A 20,000-nucleotide genomic window follows, 5' to 3' on the forward strand; every position below is an offset into this window, starting at 1 on the left:
ATCCAGAGGAGAAAATCATCATTAAATATGATCATGTTTTGGCTGTTAAACATTCTGATCACATGACATTAAAAAAAGTTCGAGCCATCATGAAGAATAAAAAGTACCGATTTTCTTTGTTTAGAACCAAACTGCTGGATGCTGGTTGGACGTGACATCAGACTATTGAATCCTTCGTTTCGTTTATAGATAGTGTGTGCTTGGCTAAGACACTCACAACATTGTCATCCGGAAGTATAACGGACCAACACACAAAACTATGTGTAACCTTGAACTTTTATAGTCTGGTTAATACAGTTTAGTGAGAATTACTCATAAACGTGGATGACAAAAAACAATAACAAAGACATGAGTGACGTCATCTTCATTCTATCTATAGATAGTATGCAGATGACGTCACTCAGGCCTTTGTTATTGTTTTTGCCATCCGCGTTTGTGAGTTGTGAGTAGAATGAATGGTTATTCCCATCTTTTCACTATTTCATTTGTTACCATTTCACATAGGGCCATCATGTCAAGATTATCTCAGTTGGTACTGGAAATTGAATTAGTATTCAATAGCCTGATGTCACGTCCGCCCAGCAACCAGCAGCTTGGTTCTAAACGAAGAAAATCGGTACTTTTAATTCTTCGTGGTGGCATGTGATCAGAATGTATAACAGTCAAATCATGATCAGATTTATAAATATTTTCTCCTCTGGATACACTTTTATGCTCGTCGGAGAGGTACTTCATATGGTCGTGATGTAGATAATGGCGTCCGCCATTATTCCGATAGTTTAGAAGTGACGTCACGACTGTTGAACCCTATTACTTAGCTAAACCTGAAACTTGGTGTTAAAAATTTATCAACGAAATGGTGACATATAAAATACAATTTATTACTTCTCACTTAGTGAGACAAAGGGAACAAAATTGGTGTTTCTATTTTTAGAAATTCAAATTTTATAAAAAAATTAAATTAAAAAAAAAAGAAAACAGATATTTTGTCTCTGGGGTCTATTCCAAGGGAATATTGGAATAACCCAGGCATTACCCGCAGTGGAGAGTTATCGAACAAAGACCGTACCGCTGAGCCACGCATCCCCCTAGGTAAATGCAAATTAAAATTGACGTTTTATTTGAAAAAAAAAAATAAATTTTAAACTCGCATCAATAAAGGTTTTCATATCATGAAAGGAATTAACCAGTAGATTTTTGACCAATCAAAACAAGGAATTTGTGACACACCTTCACACGTGCTCGGACAAAATAATTATTTGTTTATAAACAATAACGTGAATGACATTGCCCTCTCTCTGGTCATTGTTTTTGTTTTCATACCGCCAATGGGAGAGATCTATAGATAAAACGAAGGTGACGTCACTCATGCCTTTGTTATTGTTTTTTGCCATCCGCGTTTGTGAGTTGTTCTCACTAAACTGTATTAACCAAACTATAAAAGTTCATGGTTACACACAGTTTTGTGTGTTGGTCCGTTATACTTCCGGATGGCAATGTTGTGAACTCCTTGGCCAAGCGCATTCTATCTATATTCATGTTTTCGTCCAACCAAGTCATCAATCACATGAGTTGTTGCTGTCCAAGGAATTGGATATTTCTTGAGAAATGTAAACACGCTGCTTTGTAAATGAAAGATGTAAGCATACCCATGTGTCAAGCTGAACAAAATGACCAATCGTGTGAATATTCTAGGTGGGTCACTTTGAGCACATTTTCAATGTGACCAATGACCTCGAGAAACATGGAAATGTAATATGGTTCATTGCCTTTTGGGTGACTAGTTAGCACACGATTTTCGCTATCATTTGGGAATTGGTTAAGTTTGCACATAGTTTTCTGTGTTTGTCCTTTTGATCAAGCGGTAGAGCAGTAGATATTTTACTTATATACATGCCATCGATAGTGAAACCTGTGTAGTTCGCCATGTTTAACAAATCACTGCTATTTTTTACATTATGACGACTGTCCGAGAGGCGTGGTTACCCAGGTGTCTATAGATAGTATGCAGATGACGTCACTCAGGCCTTTGTTATTGTTTTTGCCATCCGCGTTTGTGAGTTGTTCTCACTAAACTGTATTAACCAGACTATAAAAGTTCATGGTTACACAGAGTTTGTGTGTTGGTCCGTTATACTTCCGGATGGCAATGTTGTGAACTCCTTGGCCAAGCGCATTCTATCTATACTGCACGAAAAGACGCTCATGATTGCGTACGTACCATGTCTCACAGGATCACAGACATAGATCACAGAAACCTTCACGCATTAAAACATATCAATTGATTATGAGTGATTAGGATTTATATCTTATTGATTTTATATGACCTGATCCTAAGTAGGTCAGACTGGGTCAAAATGGATGTATTAAAAGGATAAAAATGATATATGTATATATATATATATATATATATATATATATATATAATATATATATATATATATATAAATATAATAGTAATAATAATAATTGTAATATTAAAAAAGATATAATAATAATAATAATAATAATAATAATAATAATAATAATAATAATAATAATAATAATAATAATAAATAATAATAATAATAATGATGATAATAATAATAATAATAATGATAATAATAATAATAATAATAATAATAATAATAATAATAATGATAATAATAATAATGATAATAATAATAATAATAATAATAATAATAATAATAATAATAATAATAATAATGAATAATAATAATAATAATAATAATAATAATAATAATAATAATAATAATAATAATAATAATAATAATAATAATAATAAATAATAATAATAATAATAATAATATAATAATAATAATGATAATAATAATAATAATAATAATAATAATAATAATAATAATAATATATAATAATAATAATAATAATAATAATAATAATAATATAATAATAATAATAATAAAAATAATAATAATAATAATAAATAATAATGATAATAATAATTATATTTGAGGACCAAGTGTTGAAAACGATCTCCCACCATAATGAAAGAATGAACCAGACTATATATATATATATATATATATATATATATATATATATATATATATGTATATATATATCCACTGCTAAGATATGTGAGGCTGTGATGAAAGGTCGTTATTTTGTTAACATTCGCCCCCAAAAATACTTCAAAACATATTTCATTTAGAAAAAAAAATCGTTTTCATGACATAAATTATAAAGAATAGATCAAAATCTGCAATTCTAACATAACATTATAATAGTTATGGTTTTTTAATTCAATCAACCCTAGAGATTTTTTAATCTTTTCAAAATCCTTTCTTAAAAAAAAAATATAGCATTGTGGAGAACATTGTGCTTATTTGAGTCAATAAAAAAATTGATACGGCGCACAACTCTACTGAAAGATTTGAAAATTAGAAATGTATTTTTTACAGATAGATAAACAGATAACTTGATTTCCTTTTATAATTTAAAGTCAGTTTGAAAGTTCGTTGAGTCAAACAGATAATATCATAAAATATGTACCGACGACACTTGTTTCTCAAAATCAACTAATTTTGACACTGTAAAAAGTTGTCAATTTGCGTCATCTATTTATGACATCAAGTATTATTATTACTTCCGTTGTGTTGTTGATTTAGCGGTGATCAGTGTTTGTTATGTAGTAGTATGTTCTAATTGCGTGTATGTTTGTGTGTGTGTGTGTGTGTTTGTGTGTGTTGTGTGTGGTGTATACATGTGTGTGTGTGTGTGTGTGTGTTGGCATTTTTCAGCAAATCGTGGCATTCATAGTGATATTATTCACTTGATCACATGAAGGTATTTCAGTCGCCATTTTGATTCTATTAGGGGAGACATTCCGAAAGCTCCTACATCCCCAGTATTCTTTAAATTTGTATTTTCACCGTTGATATTTTGTCAGGCATTTATTTATTCAGTTTGTCATTATATAGAAGTATTTTAAAAACTCTATAACAAACCTTGATAGATTTGTGAAAGTTTAAAAATTCCCAATTTGACCATTGTTTTGATTTTCGGCCGCCATTGTGATTTGTTAAGTATTGAAAGGTAGTGCAAAGCAGTCCGAGAGTTGTTTTTTTTCTATTAGGGTTAGCTCGAGGGGTTAGTCATAAGTGTTATTAAAGGTGCTAAGGTGTTTGTTTTTCCATAAGTTAAGTAAAGGGGAGACATTCCGAAAGCTCCTACATCCCCAGTATTCTTTAAAATTGTATTTTCATCGTTGATATTTTGTCAAGCATTTATTTATTCAGTTTGTCATTATATAGAAGTATTTTAAAAACTCTAGAACAAACCTTGATAGATTTGTAAAAGTTTAAAATTTCCTAATTTGACCATTGTTTTGATTTTCGGCCGCCATTGTGATTTGTTAAGTATTGAAAGGTAGTGCAAAGCAGTCCGAGAGTTGTTTTTTTCTATTAGGGTTAGCTCGAGAGGTTAGTCATAAGTGTTATTATCACATGAATGTATTTCAGTCACCATTTTTGATTCTTTTTTTTTTACTATTAGGGTTAGTTCGAGAGGTTAGTCATAAGTGTTATTAAATGTGCTAGGGTGTTTGTTTTTCCATAAGTTAAGTAAAGGGGAGACATTCCGAAAGCTCCTACATCCCCAGTATTCTTTAAATTTGTAATTTCACCGTTGATATTTTGTCAGGCATTTATTTATTCAGTTTGTCATTATATAGAAGTATTTAAAAAACTCTAGAACAAACCTTGATAGATTTGTGAAATGTTAAAATTTCCTAATTTGACCATTGTTTTGATTTTCGGCCGTCATTTGATTTGTGATTTGTTAAGTATTGAAAGGTAGTGCAAAGCAGTCCGAGAGTTGTTTTTTTCTATTAGGGTTAGCTCGAGAGGTTAGTCATAAGTGTTATTAAAGGTGCTAAGGTGTTTGTTTTTCCATAAGTTAAGTAAAGGGGAGACAAAATAAATGCAGCCGTTCTGTCCAGGTTGACCTCATCAACTGAACAAATTTACCGCAGTGCTGATTCCATTCAAAGTGACTCTGACATCAACTTATACCCGATTGAATTCTTGAACGAACTTACACCCCCCGGACTTCCTCCACATGCATTACATTTGAAAGCCAACACGTCAGTCATGCTGCTTAGAAATATACATCCTAAATCAGGCCTCCTAAATGGCACCCGTTTGTTAATAATTAAATTAGGTTCAAAAGTATTAGAAGCCAAGATAATTACCGGTAGTAGAGCTGGCGACATAGTGTTTATCCCTAGAATCAATCTGACGACAACAACGGATTCGGGCTTACCATTTATTCTAAATAGAAGACAGTTTCCGGTAAAATTGTCATATGCAATGACAATTAACAAGTCTCAGGGGCAGACATTAAGCAAGGTGGGGATTTTCTTACCACAACCGGTATTCACACACGGAGAACTGTATGTTGCTGTGTCACGGGTCAGAGGCTATAGTGGCTTACGCTTCATGTTGGGCCACACAGAAAAATCAACCGAAGATATACCAAATTACACAGACAACGTTGTTTACCAATCTGCCCTCATGAAATGATGGTGAGTACAGTATCGAATGAAAGTAGTTCTTTCCACGCGAAATTGCGGGCTTTTTACTAGTTGGAGAAAAAAATGTATTGAAAATGAACATGTGCATAGATACTTTTATTTAACTACCATTAAAATGTAAAAACTATAAACGTAAGCTTTGATACTACGCCTAGAATTTGTCTCAGAAAATGTAACAAATAGGGATGGGGTAAAAGTAACCAGGGCAAACTGCGGATATAGTCGGTGTTAGAGTTGAATGAGTTAAAGTGTTCACGATTGTGAGCTAGTTTGCCAGTAATTTGTTTTTTTTCTTTCTTATTCAACCCAGAAAAACTGATGAAAACTATTTTTTTTCTTATTGATGCTATGTGTTTATGTAAAATGCCCACAAACCAAAACAATTTTTGAGCTTTTATATAAGGCACTATCCACTTAACTTGCTCAAAGCGCATTACAATGTGTTCTTAGCCAACAGCAACACTTTACATGTAAAACAAGACATGCCGCCAGTTAGAAGATACTACCTTTTTTTGGGCAGAGACAGTTAACGCTGTTACGGTCGGGTACTCATTTTACAATAGAGTACGGAGGGAGAATGTGAGTAAAGAGTCTTTTCCAAGGACTCAACAATGCGCCATTCGGTACTCGAAGCCAGGAGTTTCCGATCCGAAGGCGAGTGTCTAACCACTAAATTGCATAGCCACACAATACCCGCCAGCTAGATTTGACATATACCAACACACAAAACTATGTGTCACCTTTAACATTCATAGAGTGATTGGTATGATTTTGTTAGAACTCATCACTTATAGACTGTCTAAAAATAGTAACATAGAGCTATGTGACGTCAACTTCGTTCTATATATTCTTTCTAAATACTTAGGTTTAACTCTCTCCTTACAGGGAGAGTATTTTCCCAAAAAAAATATGTCAGGCTTGATTTTTTAAACTCAAACAATCCCTCTACAACACAACTTTGTGTTCTTATTGATTAAACAAAGATCATCGTATTGCACATAATAAATTTGAATAAGAAAATAATGTATATTGTGTCGTAACAAATGTGACGATTTTGCTGGAGGTGGTAAGGAGAGGGTTAAAGTATTTTTGTGGCAAACGTTCCAATTACGACCTTCTAGGACAGCCTCAAATACACAAAGCCTGATTCTTCTTTGCTGGCAATCAACAAAAGAAAGTGAAATACAAGATGAATTCAATGCGGTACAATGAAAGCAACAGGAGCGATCTATATTTTTCGTCCAACCTAGTCATCAATCACATGATTTATTGCTGTCCAATGATTGGATATTTCTTAAAAATTGTAAATACGCTGCTCTGTTTATGAAAGTTGTAAAAACACACATGTGTCAAGCTGAACAAAATGACCAATCGTGATGTTAGATATTTCAAAAGCTGTAAACACTTTTCACTATATGTAGGTCACCTTTAGCACATTTTCAATGTGACCAATGACCTAGAGCGCATGGAAAGTTAATATAGATCATCTCCATTGAAAATAAACAAAAAGAATAATGATAATGCCTCTTGACCACTTCTGAATACAACTCGCCGTACACTTTCTTTTGATGACATGTTCGACAAATGCAACCCATTGACCCAAAACGGTATCATATCGGGATGATTTCGATGCTAAAAATAGAATTTATAATCAGAATCATGAGACTTGTAAAAAGTTATTTTTATTCATTTATTGAGGAGAATGAAATGACTATTTCTATAAGACAAAATCTAACCTTGCTTATTTCTACTTCGTTTTCAACTTATAATCCTTGATATCTGGTTTACCTCAATATAATACCATTTTGAGGAGATTAGTCTCGATTGTGATTTTTTAGACATTGATTAAACCGAAAGTAATATAATATACCATCAGATAATGTCTGGGTTAAGTAAGGAGCAGGAGAGGGGGGGGGGGGGGGGGGGTGGCGATAAATGTTAGGTTGTATGAATCCACAGTAGTTATTATCAACCCTCATAATTTAACTCAGTGCCATTCGTCACCTAATGGGGTCCGCATCGTTCTTCCGCCTTCGTTTTTCATAATCGGGAACAAACTCCCATTGGAACGTGAGGTCCTTCCATCTAAAGATGGCCCTGCTCCCAGCGATCGTGGAACCCAGATGAAAGGTTTTGTCCCAAATGATTTCGATGTTTGGGTAGGGCACGGCGTGAGGGTCTTCGTGAATTCTTTGAAGTAAGGGTTCCACCCAGTCTGTGGGAGGGTGAGGGTGCGGTGGTGATAGTGAAGGGTGGTGATGGCGATAAGTGGTGATGGCGAAGAGTGATGATGGTAATGGGCGGTGATGGTGGTCAGTGGTGATGGTGATAGGTGGTGATGGTGATGAGTGGTGATGGTGATGGGTGGTGATGTTGATGGTTGGTGGTGGTGGTGGTGGTGGTGAGAGGTGACGGTGATGGGTGGTGATGGGAGGGTGGGGATGGTGATGGGTGCGATGGTTTTGGATGGTGATGTTGATGGGTGGTGATGATGATGAGTGGTGATGAGTGGTGATCGTGATAAGCGGTGATGGTAATGGGTGGTGATGGTAACGATGGTGATTGCGATGGGTGGTGATATTGATGGGTGGTGATGTTGATGGGTGGTGATGATGATGGTGACGGGAGCGATGGTTATGGGTGGTGATAGCGATGGGTGGTGATAGCGATGGGTGGTGATAGTGATGAATGGTGATGATGATGAGAGGTGATCGTGATGGGTGGTGATGGTGACAGGTGGTGATGGTGGCGAGTGATGATGGTGATGGTGGTGATGGTGATGGGTGGTGATGGTGATGGGTGGTGATGGTGATAGGTGGTGATGGTGATGAGTTGTGATAGTGATGGGTGGTAATGGTAATGGGTGGTGATGGTGATGGGTGGTGATGGTGATGGGTGGTGTTGGTGATGGGTGGTGATGGTGGTGGCTGGTGATGGTGATGGGTGGTGATGGTGATGAGTGGTGATAGTGATGAGTGGTGATAGTGATGGGTGGTAATTTGTGGCGATGGTGATAGTGCCCGGTGGTGATGGAGATTGGTGGTGATGGTGATTGGTGGTGATGGTGATGGGTGTTGATGGTGACAATGGTAATGTGATGGATGGCGATGGTGATGGGTGGGATGGGATTGGTGGTGATGCAGTGACGATTGCTGGTGATGATGGTGGGTGTTATTAATAATAGAATGTGATGGCATTAGATGGTGTTGATGATGGTATAAATAGGTGACTTTGAATGATGCCGATGGTGATGGTTGATTTATGGTGATGACATTTTTGATGACGGCGTTGGGTGGTGATGGCGGTGCTTGGTAATAGCGATGGTTGGTGATGGCGATGGTGATGCGTATCAGATAACTTAATACATATCAAGATAGAGGGAAAAACTCCAGAAAAAATGAATTCAAATATCAATAGAATACGTTTTAAAAAATCTTTTCCGTTCCGGGGAATCTCATGGGTACAATACACGGACAGGCAAAACGTATAAAACTGCCTCAAATAGCGAGTGACTTGCTTTCTTTTCTTGGTGGTCAATCATAATCTTGATTTTGAATTTTTTGGGATAATGGCAAAAATGGAAGCAATTAGATTTGTCCACGGTAATTCCATGATGCGACTCTATTAAACTGCATTATATGTTCTGTACCAGATGTGTATTGCCCCTATATAAGATTGCACTGGTACCTTATATGCATTTTCTGCATCAGGAAATAAAGGTTATTATATAAATACAGGATAAATGTGAACACTTCAAATAGTAAAACAAACAATAAAAAATATTTTTTTATAAGCATGGCGATAAAAAATAAGGATAGGACGGAAAATGAAAAACTGAAAAAAGCAACAAAATAAACCAAAATAGTGGAATATTTAAGAAATGAGATAATGAAGATTTCATTGTTTAAAACCAATTGGAATAAAGGAATGGATGGCTTCTAACTACATATTACAGGTTGGAAAACCGAACCCAATTTTGGGCAAGTTTTAACATTGATTTAATGGACATTGTTTTTCGTCTGTTTGAGAGCATTTTCATTGCAGAAATTAACCAAACAATTCGGGTTACTAGACCTGTAAATATGTATGCGTCGACTTAATAGGTTTATAAATATAGATCTATATCAAATAAAATCAAATCAAGGGGGAGTGAATTTTCCAATGTATAAAACAATAAACATAATACGCACTGAAGGGAATGCCTAATTCAACTTTATAAGACATACAAATCGAATAAGATGTTGATTTTCAAAAGCAACATCAAAGAAAATGGCAAAACATAGATACATTATATAAAGGTGGTTGTTTCATATACCGGGTGATTCAATAAAATGTGAACACTTCATGACAAGTACTACTTATACTTAATGCGTTCATTTGACGTGTGCACATTTTAGGTTTGACAAGTAGGTACTACTTAGAGGGTGACTCAATAAAATGTTAATAACTTCATGTGTACTTACTAGGGAATGCGTTCAATTGAAGTGTGCACATTTTAGGTTTGACTAGTAGGTAGATGATGACTCAATAACATGTGAACACTTCATGTGTACTTACTAGGGACTACGTTCAATTCACGTGTGCACATTTTAGGTTAGAATTTTATTTTATACATCTAGTACCGCATAGTGTGCGGCCATGAGGTCTAGTGGTATGACACTCGCTTTCAGATCGAAGGTCCTGGGTTCGAGCATCGCTCGGCGCATAGTTGAGTCCTTGGAGAAGCCTCTTTACTCACATTCTCTCACCGTACTCAGGTGTAAAATGAGTATCTGGCCGTTAACAGCGTGATCTCTGTCCGAAAAAAAGTAATCTCGCATAATAGGCGTCATGTCCCGTCCTACATGTTAAATGTTGCTGTTTGCAGGGACCCCTTGTAAAGGGCTTTGAGCACGTTTAGTATATTGTGCTATATACGAGTAAAAACTCAATTTTTTAAACCGCATACAAATGACTTTCAAATTATATTGAATCAGCTTGTAAGGATGTGTTCTTCTTTGCAGAGCTGATAACCCAAATTGTTGCGGGCTCATTGTTGTTAATGAAATCCTCCGAAACCGACGCCAAAACGATTTCGAAGTACAAATGGATATTAGTTATTGACCTTGGAAATGATTAAAAAGTATTTGACATCAGAGCGATTAAAAAATTAAATTATAGTGAAGTGAAAATATCATCCTCTTATTGCTCCAATCTTTTCCTAGATAAAATGATAAGTTCAAGATGAAATAATATACGATTCTTTCATTGCTTTATATTTATTAAACGAGATATTGATCTTTATCGTGCCGAAAAATATAAAGAGCTAACGAGTATGTGTTATATCACGATAAAAATATAACAAGTTTAATAAATACAAGGAAATGAAAGAATACGTTTATTCCACACCGACAAATAAGAGTATTAGATATTTTGTAACCAAATGGTATGGTATTAGTACTTCTAATCGCCATAATGTGTTTCCTTCTCCTTCTGCTTGAATGACAATTTGACCCGAAACATAAAAACTTTGGATTTGTATTAATGCGCACCAAAACATTATTTATATCAATTACTAATCAAGTTTTATACCAAAATTCACACCCTCCAAAAAAATGGCCGCAAATATTCTGCAATCATTGAATACAATTTTTATTCAACGATTAGACTATTTACTAAGAAATGATAGGGTTTTCCAATGAGAGGGGTGGGATAATATAGATCATAAAACTGAAAGGCAAACATACAATTTTTGGGTTTCAAGATTTCTTTTAAAATCATTTGGGTGTTTGTTTTCTTGTTTCCTATCCAGTCTGGCGTAAGCAAATTTATTACTAGAAAGTAGACCCCGCCAAGAGCATTATTTTATTACTTAAATAAATTCCTTTATGATTTATCCATAACCTTCTCGCACCATCTGCAGACAAATTGTCACGTCCCTTACGCTTCAATAAACATGTTTTTCTTTCTCAGATTTGATTTTTATATCTTTAAATTTGAAAAACAAATATCGTAGTTATAGCCTAAGAACTTGATGCTTTTTTGTAAAAACTGTTTTCCTGTACACAATAATGCATAGAATGTCGTGGGAGTCCAGATAGCTCAGGTGATGGAGCACTCGCTTCACACGCAAAGGGACCGAGATTGATCCCGGGTGCAGTCGAGAATTTTTCTGACCCCCACCCCCCTGTGCACCTAGCAGTGTATGGGTAGCTGAGTCTGTTAGATTTGGCGGGAAGTACCTACTTAGCGTCCAAAGGATAGCAAGCAATTACTATTGTCCCTTTCACTCCGGCTCCATGGGGCCAATGGCTGTGAAGGACTACTATTACTATTACTACTACTACTACTACTACTACTTCTACTACTACTACTACTACTACTACTACTACTACTACTACTACTACTACTACTACTACTACTACTACTACTACTGCTACTACTACTACTACTACTACTACTACTACTACTACTACTACTACTACTACTACTACTACTAATTCTACCTTTTCCAAAGACTCAACACACAATGCGTCGAACCCAGGACCTTCCAATCCAAGAGCGAGTGTCATGACACAAGACCACATAGCCGCACGATAAATTAATAAACCGACAAATAAAAAGGATGGAGGAATGAGAGGGTGGAGGAGACGGTGGGGGGGGGGGGGGGGGGGGGGGGGAGAATTTCAAACAGCCAATCTACACCTAATCTCGATTATAAATCTGTTAACAAACCTAATATTCAGATCACCGGTTCTATTTCTTCTTTCAAACTCAAAGTCCGGAATCGCCTGCCACTGAAATGTCATATCCCTAAGGGAAAAGGCTGCGTTTTCCCGGATATTGTGGTTACACGTTGTTGCAAACGACCTGTCGAGGACAACTTCAATGCTTGGAAACGCTATCACGGTAGGGTCGACTGTTATGCGATCTAGTAAGGGCTCCAGCCAATCTGTGGACATTGTTGTTGTTGTTGTTGTTGTTGTTGTTGTTGTCATTGTAATGGTAAATGCAAAAGATGAAAGGAAAAAGGCTTCGAAATGAAAAGAAAGTTTTAAACGGTCTGGTGGTTATAACTAGTTCATTGAAATAGGTAAGAAAATATTTAAAAAATACGCTCTTCCATAAGATATCATTTGATAGCGTCGCCTAGGTATTCCATGAAGGAATATGGTTAATCCATCAAACAGGATGTCTGATGTCAACAGGAATCACCCATGTTGTCCCAGTGAGATACCATCGCCTAGAAATTCCATGAAGGAATATAGATAATCCATCAAACAGGATGTCTGATGTCAACAGGAAACACCCATGTTGTCACAGTGAGATACCATCGCGAGACATTCCATGAAGGAATACAGATAATCCATCAAACAGGATGTCTGATGTCAACAGGAATCACCCATGTTGTTCAAGTGAGTAAATTAGGGGTTAATAATCTTTCCCAAGGAAAATAAAAAGAAGGTTCCTGAAGCGGGGCTCGAACCCGGGATCTTCCGGATCACAGTTTAACCACTCGACAACTTCGCCCCCCCCCTTAAATTAGTAAAACATAAGTAAAGAGCAATATTAACATAACATAACAATAATCATTGATATAGCGTCCACTTCCAAAATGATAAAATGCTCGTCTGCACTTAAGTCTTGAACATTTATTTAGGCGCATAGGTTCTGGTCATAAAGCAAAAATCCTCCACACTCCAAATGAAGCAAAACTATTCTTAAAATAACAATAACAAACACACAAACAAACAAATAAACAAATAATCAAACAAAACAAAAACAAAGCGTAAACAACAACAGGGAATGTTCAACAGAAACCAAGAAAATGGCAAAAAAAATAAATAAAAATAAATAAATATAAAAAAAAGAAAAAGAAAAAAAAAACCTCCTAAACAAATAATCAGAATAAATTGTCAAAGTGTCAGTAGATACCTGCCAACTTGAAAATAAAAAAAAAAATTCAAATCGTATTTTTAGGAAAAATATAGTTAACTAGGATAGGAACGGCAAAGACTGCATTCACTTCTTTGAACAGAGTTTGGAAAACCAAGGATATCTCCCTTCGATTAAAGTTCAAAGACTTTTCAACTCTAACATGAAGTCTACTATCTATATGGATGGGAAACTTGGATTGCATCGCAGACATGTATAAGGAGGATATATATTTTCGTAAACAGATGCAAGCGTAAGATACTCAGAATAAAATGGATGGATAGAATTAAGAACGAAGAAGTATGGAAAAGAACACAGCAGAAACCAGGGGGTGGTGATGGTGGTGGTGGTGGGGGGGGGGGGGGGGGGGGGGGGTTGGAGGAAATAGGAAGAAGACGAGGAAGGTTGATTGGGACATACCCTTTGAAAGAATGACTCCACAATAACAAAGAAAGTATTGAACTGGAAACCTCAGGGCAGAAGATCAAGTGGAAGGTCACGGGGAACATGGGGAAGAATTAAAGAAGCTGATATACAGAGAAGTGATTAGACATAAAACGAGATTTAAAAAGGTTAGCTCAAGATAGAGAAGGATGGAAACTGTTTGTGGCCAATACCCTGACCCAAGGTGAAAAAGGCAATGATGATGATGATGATGATGATGATGATGATGATGATGATGATGATGATGATAGCTAACTATATAGGACAACAATACACCCGCACACTGATTGAATGATAACCCAAAATCCTTAAAATTATCCAGTCTGGCACCAACGTTCATTTTCAATAAGTTTTAATGACTTTGAGAAGCTCATACAATTTTAAAATTGGAGCCAAAAATTCGGAAATTTACATATTTTTCGTAGTATCTAGTATGAAGGTCTTCCGTAGACTGATGCTAGAAACCGTGGTATGTAAAATATAATATGAACGTGAATAAAACACTTCGAAAAAGAACAAATACCAACCCCCCCCCCCCCCCAAACAAAAAACAAAAACAAAAACAAAAAAAACAAAAACAAAAAACAAAAAACAAACAAAAAACAAAAACAAAACAAAAGCAACCCCGGAACGTTCCGAGCAGAATACCCGTCTTAAGGTAATAACATTAATACATCTCTTAAAATCTAGAGAGACGGCAGAGACGCATTTGACAATGCTGCGCGCCATATACATTAATGTCTTTATTCTATTTTTGTTATTGGCTGAAGAAGGGGTTTGGGCCCAAAACGTTACGTGTTTGGTATTTTATTCCTTTTTTTAAGCTGTTGTATTCACTTTTCATTATTGGAATAATGGTATAATAATAGAATTTGTAGCAAATGTGCGTTGTCGGCAAGAGATATACATTTTTCGTCTTTGGGAGTGACTAACACTTACTCTAGTAACATACCATAACATAACATAACATAACATAACATGACATGACATGACATGACATGACATGACATGACATGACATGACATGACATGACATAACAAATGGTATAGGGCGAAATAGGATACAAGCCCTCGAATGTCCTTTATATTAATAGTGGTGCTAAAAATCTATTGATTGAAAGATTGTACTAATGATAAACATGGTAAAGTTAATTAATCGACTTGACTGTAATAAAAAACATGAGCATTTATATAGGGCAATATACACTAAACGTGCTCAAAGCGCTTTACAAAGAGTCCTGACCAACAGCAACGCGTAACATAAAGAACGAGACATGACGCCTGGTAGGCAATAATACAATTTTTCCGACATAGACAAACCTCTTGACGCCCAGGTATTCATTTTACACCTGAGTACGGTGAGAGAATGTGAGTAAAAAGCCTTTTCCAAGGACTCAACAATGCGTCGAGCGAGGCTAGAACCGTAGCCATCGTTATGTTATAGATAATATGCGCTTGACTAAGAAGCTCATAACATTGCCATCCGGAAGTATAACGACCGACACACAAAACTGTGTGTATCCATGAACGTTTATAGTCAGGTTAATACAGTTCAGTGAGCATTACTCATAAACGCAGATGGCAAAAAACAATAACAAAGACCTGAATGACGTCATCTTCGAGCTATCTATAGCCTGAAACTTAAATCCAAAAAGACTGGCAGTTTGACGTCATTATTTGGTTTTTGCACCGCCTAGTGAGTTGCCGTTAGTACAACTCACGATTTGTTTTCTTTTGTGGAAAAAGACTGGCATTTTGACGTCATTTTTTGGTGTGTCAGGCCTGAACTTTACGAAGGCCACGCTAGAACCCAGGACCTTCCAATTCGAAAGCGAGTACCATAGACCCCAAAGAAACACAAACATAAATCTTTAACCGTAACATGCAAAACACACACCTCACACACACACACACACACACACACATACAAACACATACACACACGCACACCCGACCATGCATTCATGTACACATAGAAAATAACCACAATAAGATAACAATGCATGATATTTGCAAATAAGATTGAAAGCCATGTCAACAGCAGTGCAAATAAGTGTTATATAAAAACATTCCCTTTATATAATCCCCTGTATACTAAGACCTTGAAATAATCTATGAATAATGAAAATGTTGTCGCTTGAAGCTCGTAGGAAAAAAAAAAAGTATAGAATTGCAAGCTTCAATTTATAAGACGAAGACAGCTACTTTGGACTAATAATAATAATAATAATAATAATAATAATAATAATAATAATAATAATAATAATAATAATAATAATAATAATAATAATAATTGAGATTTTATATAGCGCAATATCTACTAAATATGCTCAAAGCGCTTTACAAGGAGTCCCTGGCCAATAACAACATTTAACATTTAGGACGGACATGACGCCTGTGAGGCGATATAACACGTTTTTCGGACATAGACAACGCTGTTAATGGTCAGCTACTCATTTTACACGTGAGTACGGTGAGAGAATGTGAGTAAAAGGTATTCTCCAAGGACTCAACTAGGCGCTGAGCGAGGCTCGAACCGAAAGCGAGGGTCATACTACTAGACCGGGATCGATCTGTGCATGTGAGGCGAGTGCTCTACCAACTGAGCTATCGAGACCCCAGCCCACCCCTTATCTACTTGTAGCTTAGTAATTACTTTATAATGCACGCACACTGGAGGGCCAAACAATTTGGCCTAGCAGGCATGTAATGAACATTTAATCAAACTAAGTTTATTGCTTATATTTTTATTTTATAAAAGTATTTATATAATAACATTTTGAAAAGTGTTTTCTCAAATATATAGTGATATCTCATTAACCAAGCGATAGATTTCCTCAGTTGATAAGAGCGACGCATGTGGATTTTCAGATGTTACAACAAAGATAGACGTAATAGAGGACATGACTCACTTGGAAAACATTCAATGTGCGAATCCAAAAACACTATAACCGGGGCCGTGGACACGTAATAACCGAGAAGACGTGCTCTGGTCAGACCCTGTCGTTTCGTTGCACGAACAATGGTCACCTTAGGAAAAGGGCTGAAGTATTTCTCTAGTGGCAGTTTGAGGTGATCTGGAAGGGTCAAATTGGAAGTTGTGATCATAGAGAATACAGGACTCCCTAGTCTGTGGTTGTGATCTAGTGAACTTTCAACAATGAATCCGTCACCATCCCGCCACAGGGCCAACCACCACCACAAACACCCCCTATACCCACAGAGCCAATGCCGACACCACTACTACCATCACACCACCACCAACCCCCACCACCACCACCACCACAACCACCCCCACCACCAGAGAACCAACGCTGCCACCACCACTATCATCACACCACCACCACCACCACCACCACCACTACCACAGAGTCAACGCATCCACAACCACCACCACTACCACCACACCCACTACCATACCCACCACCACAGAGCCAACGTCGCCACCATCACTATCACCATTACATGGCAACATCACCACCACTACCACCACCACCACCACCACCACCACCACAACCACCACCATCTTCATCATCATCATCATCATCATCATCATCATCATCATCATCATCATCATCATCATCATCATCATCATCATCATGGAATTTTGAATATAGCACAATATCTACTCAATGTGCTCATACTACTTTACACTGGGTCCTAAGATAAAGGTAAAAGTAAACATATAGTACGAGACATGACGCGTGTAACAATTAAGGCAAATTTTTCTCGACGGAGACAACGCCTTTTCTATCCAGGTACTCATCTTACACCGGGATGCAACGAAAGAATGTAAATAAAGAGACTTTTCCAATGACACAAATTTGTGCTGCTCACAGCCGGACCCAAATCAGCTGAGCAATTATAGAGCACAATATCCCCTAACAGTTCCCAAAGCTCTTTACTAGGGATCTCTAGCTAACAGCAAGACTGAACATTTGTATCAGTGAGTGACATAACCAGTCGGAAGGTGCAAATTTTGGATTGCAAATTTTTGCATTTTCTGAAGGAATATGCTCCCCAGAGCATTTTAACCTTTATTTGAAGTAAATCGGGCGATTTTTCGTGAAGTTATTGTCAGAAGTATGGGAAAGGAATCTAGTAACTTTTCTCAAATTTCATACTTATTCAACTTGACTAGCTGTAAAAAATATTTTGACGTAAAATTAAACGTTTGAGGACAACCCCCCCCCCCCCCCCCCCCCCCCCCGAAAATAAGCAAAACAAAAAAAAGTTGAGCTTTTATATAGAGCATTAATCACTAAACTTGCTCAAAGCGTTTTACAAGGGGTCCCTAGACAACAGCAACACTTAACATCTATAACGAGACATGACGCGTGTTAAACGATGTTACATTTTTTCCCGACAGAGACAACGCAGTTAACGGCTAGGTACTCATTTTACACCTGAGTACGGTGCGAAAATAAGAGTAAAGAGTCTTTTCAAAGGACTCAACTATGCGCCGAGCGAGGCTCGAACCCAGTAACTTCCGATCGGAAAGCGAGTGTCATACCACAAGACCGCATAGCCGTACTGATAACACTATTCCTTATGGGCTCATTGTTGTTATGGAAATCTCAAAAAATGACGCAGACTATTGTCCATTACAACAATGTTAAACTAGGCCCATAAGTGGGTTCGGAAGTCAGACCTGCATATATGTACACGTCAGCCACATGATATATTTGCCTGTCAAATTTATGTCCTACGGATCGACTACACGAAAATGAGGTCAAGAAAGTGGAATTATTATCGATAATCGATTAACGTTTGAATACTGTTTAGAATCGACGGTCCGATTATTAATTGGGATCCTCCCTAATCCAGGACATCTTATGGATATTACTCTATTTACAAGGTCAATTCAAAGTTATGTGGCTATGTGGTCTAGTGGTATGACACTCGCTTTCAGATCGGAAGGCCCTGGGTTCGTGTCTCGCTCGGCGCATGGTTGAGTCATTGGAAAAGGCCCTTTACTCACATTCTGTTGCCGTACTCAGGTGTAAAATGAGTACCTGGCCGTTAACAGCGTTGTAAAAGCGTTCCAATATCGCTTATCAGGCGTCGTGTCACCTCCTACATGTTAAGTGTTGCTGTTAGTCAGGGACACCCCTTGTGAAGCGCTTTGAGCAGGTTTAGTTGATATTGATATATACATACATATATGTGACCCTACGCCTCGAAGCGGTATTAAGTCGGGATTTGGAAAACGAAGAAAATCGGTTTTAAAATGGGAATGATCAAAATTATCAAATTTCAGTTTTTGGTTGTTTCAGAAACTACAATCATTTTTCTATATGGAAACGTAATAATTCAACATAGATATTGAGGATAAGTTATATAAATTTAAAGTTTATAAAAGCAATTATCCATAACAGAATCAAAACGAGAGTTGACTTTCTCTCAGAGACCAACAATTTCCAAGACTTAGTAATATTAAGTCTTTTAGTCCACCAATACCATGTAAGATACCACACCAAAAGCGCGTTTTTTATCTATCTCAGAGAAAGCATGACTGTTTCCACAATTTCATGGTTCAGCCAATAATGAACTTTAAAAACTGTAAACAAGTCTAGGTTTCCCCCTGACAACTTTACAAATGAATGATTCTGATTGGTTAACGCTCATTACATGCGCCTGTTGGCCATTATAATGCCCGGGCAATTTGTCATGACGTCAGCATGCATGTGTTACATATGTGTGTGTTTGTGCATTTTGATACACAACACGTGCTATTATTTCTTTATCTAGCTGCATTGGTTAATGATCGAGGTGAGGGTCCTTTGTCCCTCTTTCTTTATTCATGAAATTATAGGACATGCTAAGATTTTAATTGGGTGGGGTTCCTGACCTCCCATAGTAGGCAGGGAGGTACTTACTGTCTTCTATCCCCCAATATCTGTTTTCCAACTAGCTTTCTGTCTTTGTCTTGGAATGAGATTACTTGGTTTTGTCCTGGCCCTGACCGGATACCCTTGGTGAGAGGGGAAACAGATGTATAGTTAGTTTTGGGAGATGATATTTTTTCCCTTGTAAATCATCTCTCTGTTATGTAATGTATTCTGTTTTGTTTATATTATATATGATTT

General features: G+C 36.7%; 1 protein-coding gene across 3 annotated transcripts in view; it reads right to left on the reverse strand.

The window, feature by feature from the left end:
- LOC144965031 (polypeptide N-acetylgalactosaminyltransferase 5-like) overlaps positions 1-20,000 on the reverse strand; it is a 44,440-nt gene that overhangs the window by 12,946 nt on the left and 11,494 nt on the right. For 2 of the 3 annotated variants that reach the window (XM_078899898.1, XM_078899899.1), the window contains exons 5-6: positions 16,824-16,988; positions 12,269-12,485 (exon numbers count right to left, since the gene is read on the reverse strand). In XM_078899898.1, the coding sequence (XP_078756024.1) occupies positions 12,269-12,485; positions 16,824-16,988 (382 nt within the window). Of the gene's footprint in view, positions 1-7,558; positions 7,770-12,268; positions 12,486-16,823; positions 16,989-20,000 lie in introns of all 3 variants that reach the window. The other variant, XM_078899900.1, reaches the window with a different exon arrangement.

This window comes from Berghia stephanieae, chromosome 2 (assembly GCF_034508935.2).
Source record: "Berghia stephanieae isolate SIO BIC M18660-M18661 chromosome 2, UCSD_Bste_1.3, whole genome shotgun sequence".
Classification (NCBI taxonomy): Eukaryota; Metazoa; Mollusca; class Gastropoda; order Nudibranchia; family Aeolidiidae; genus Berghia; species Berghia stephanieae.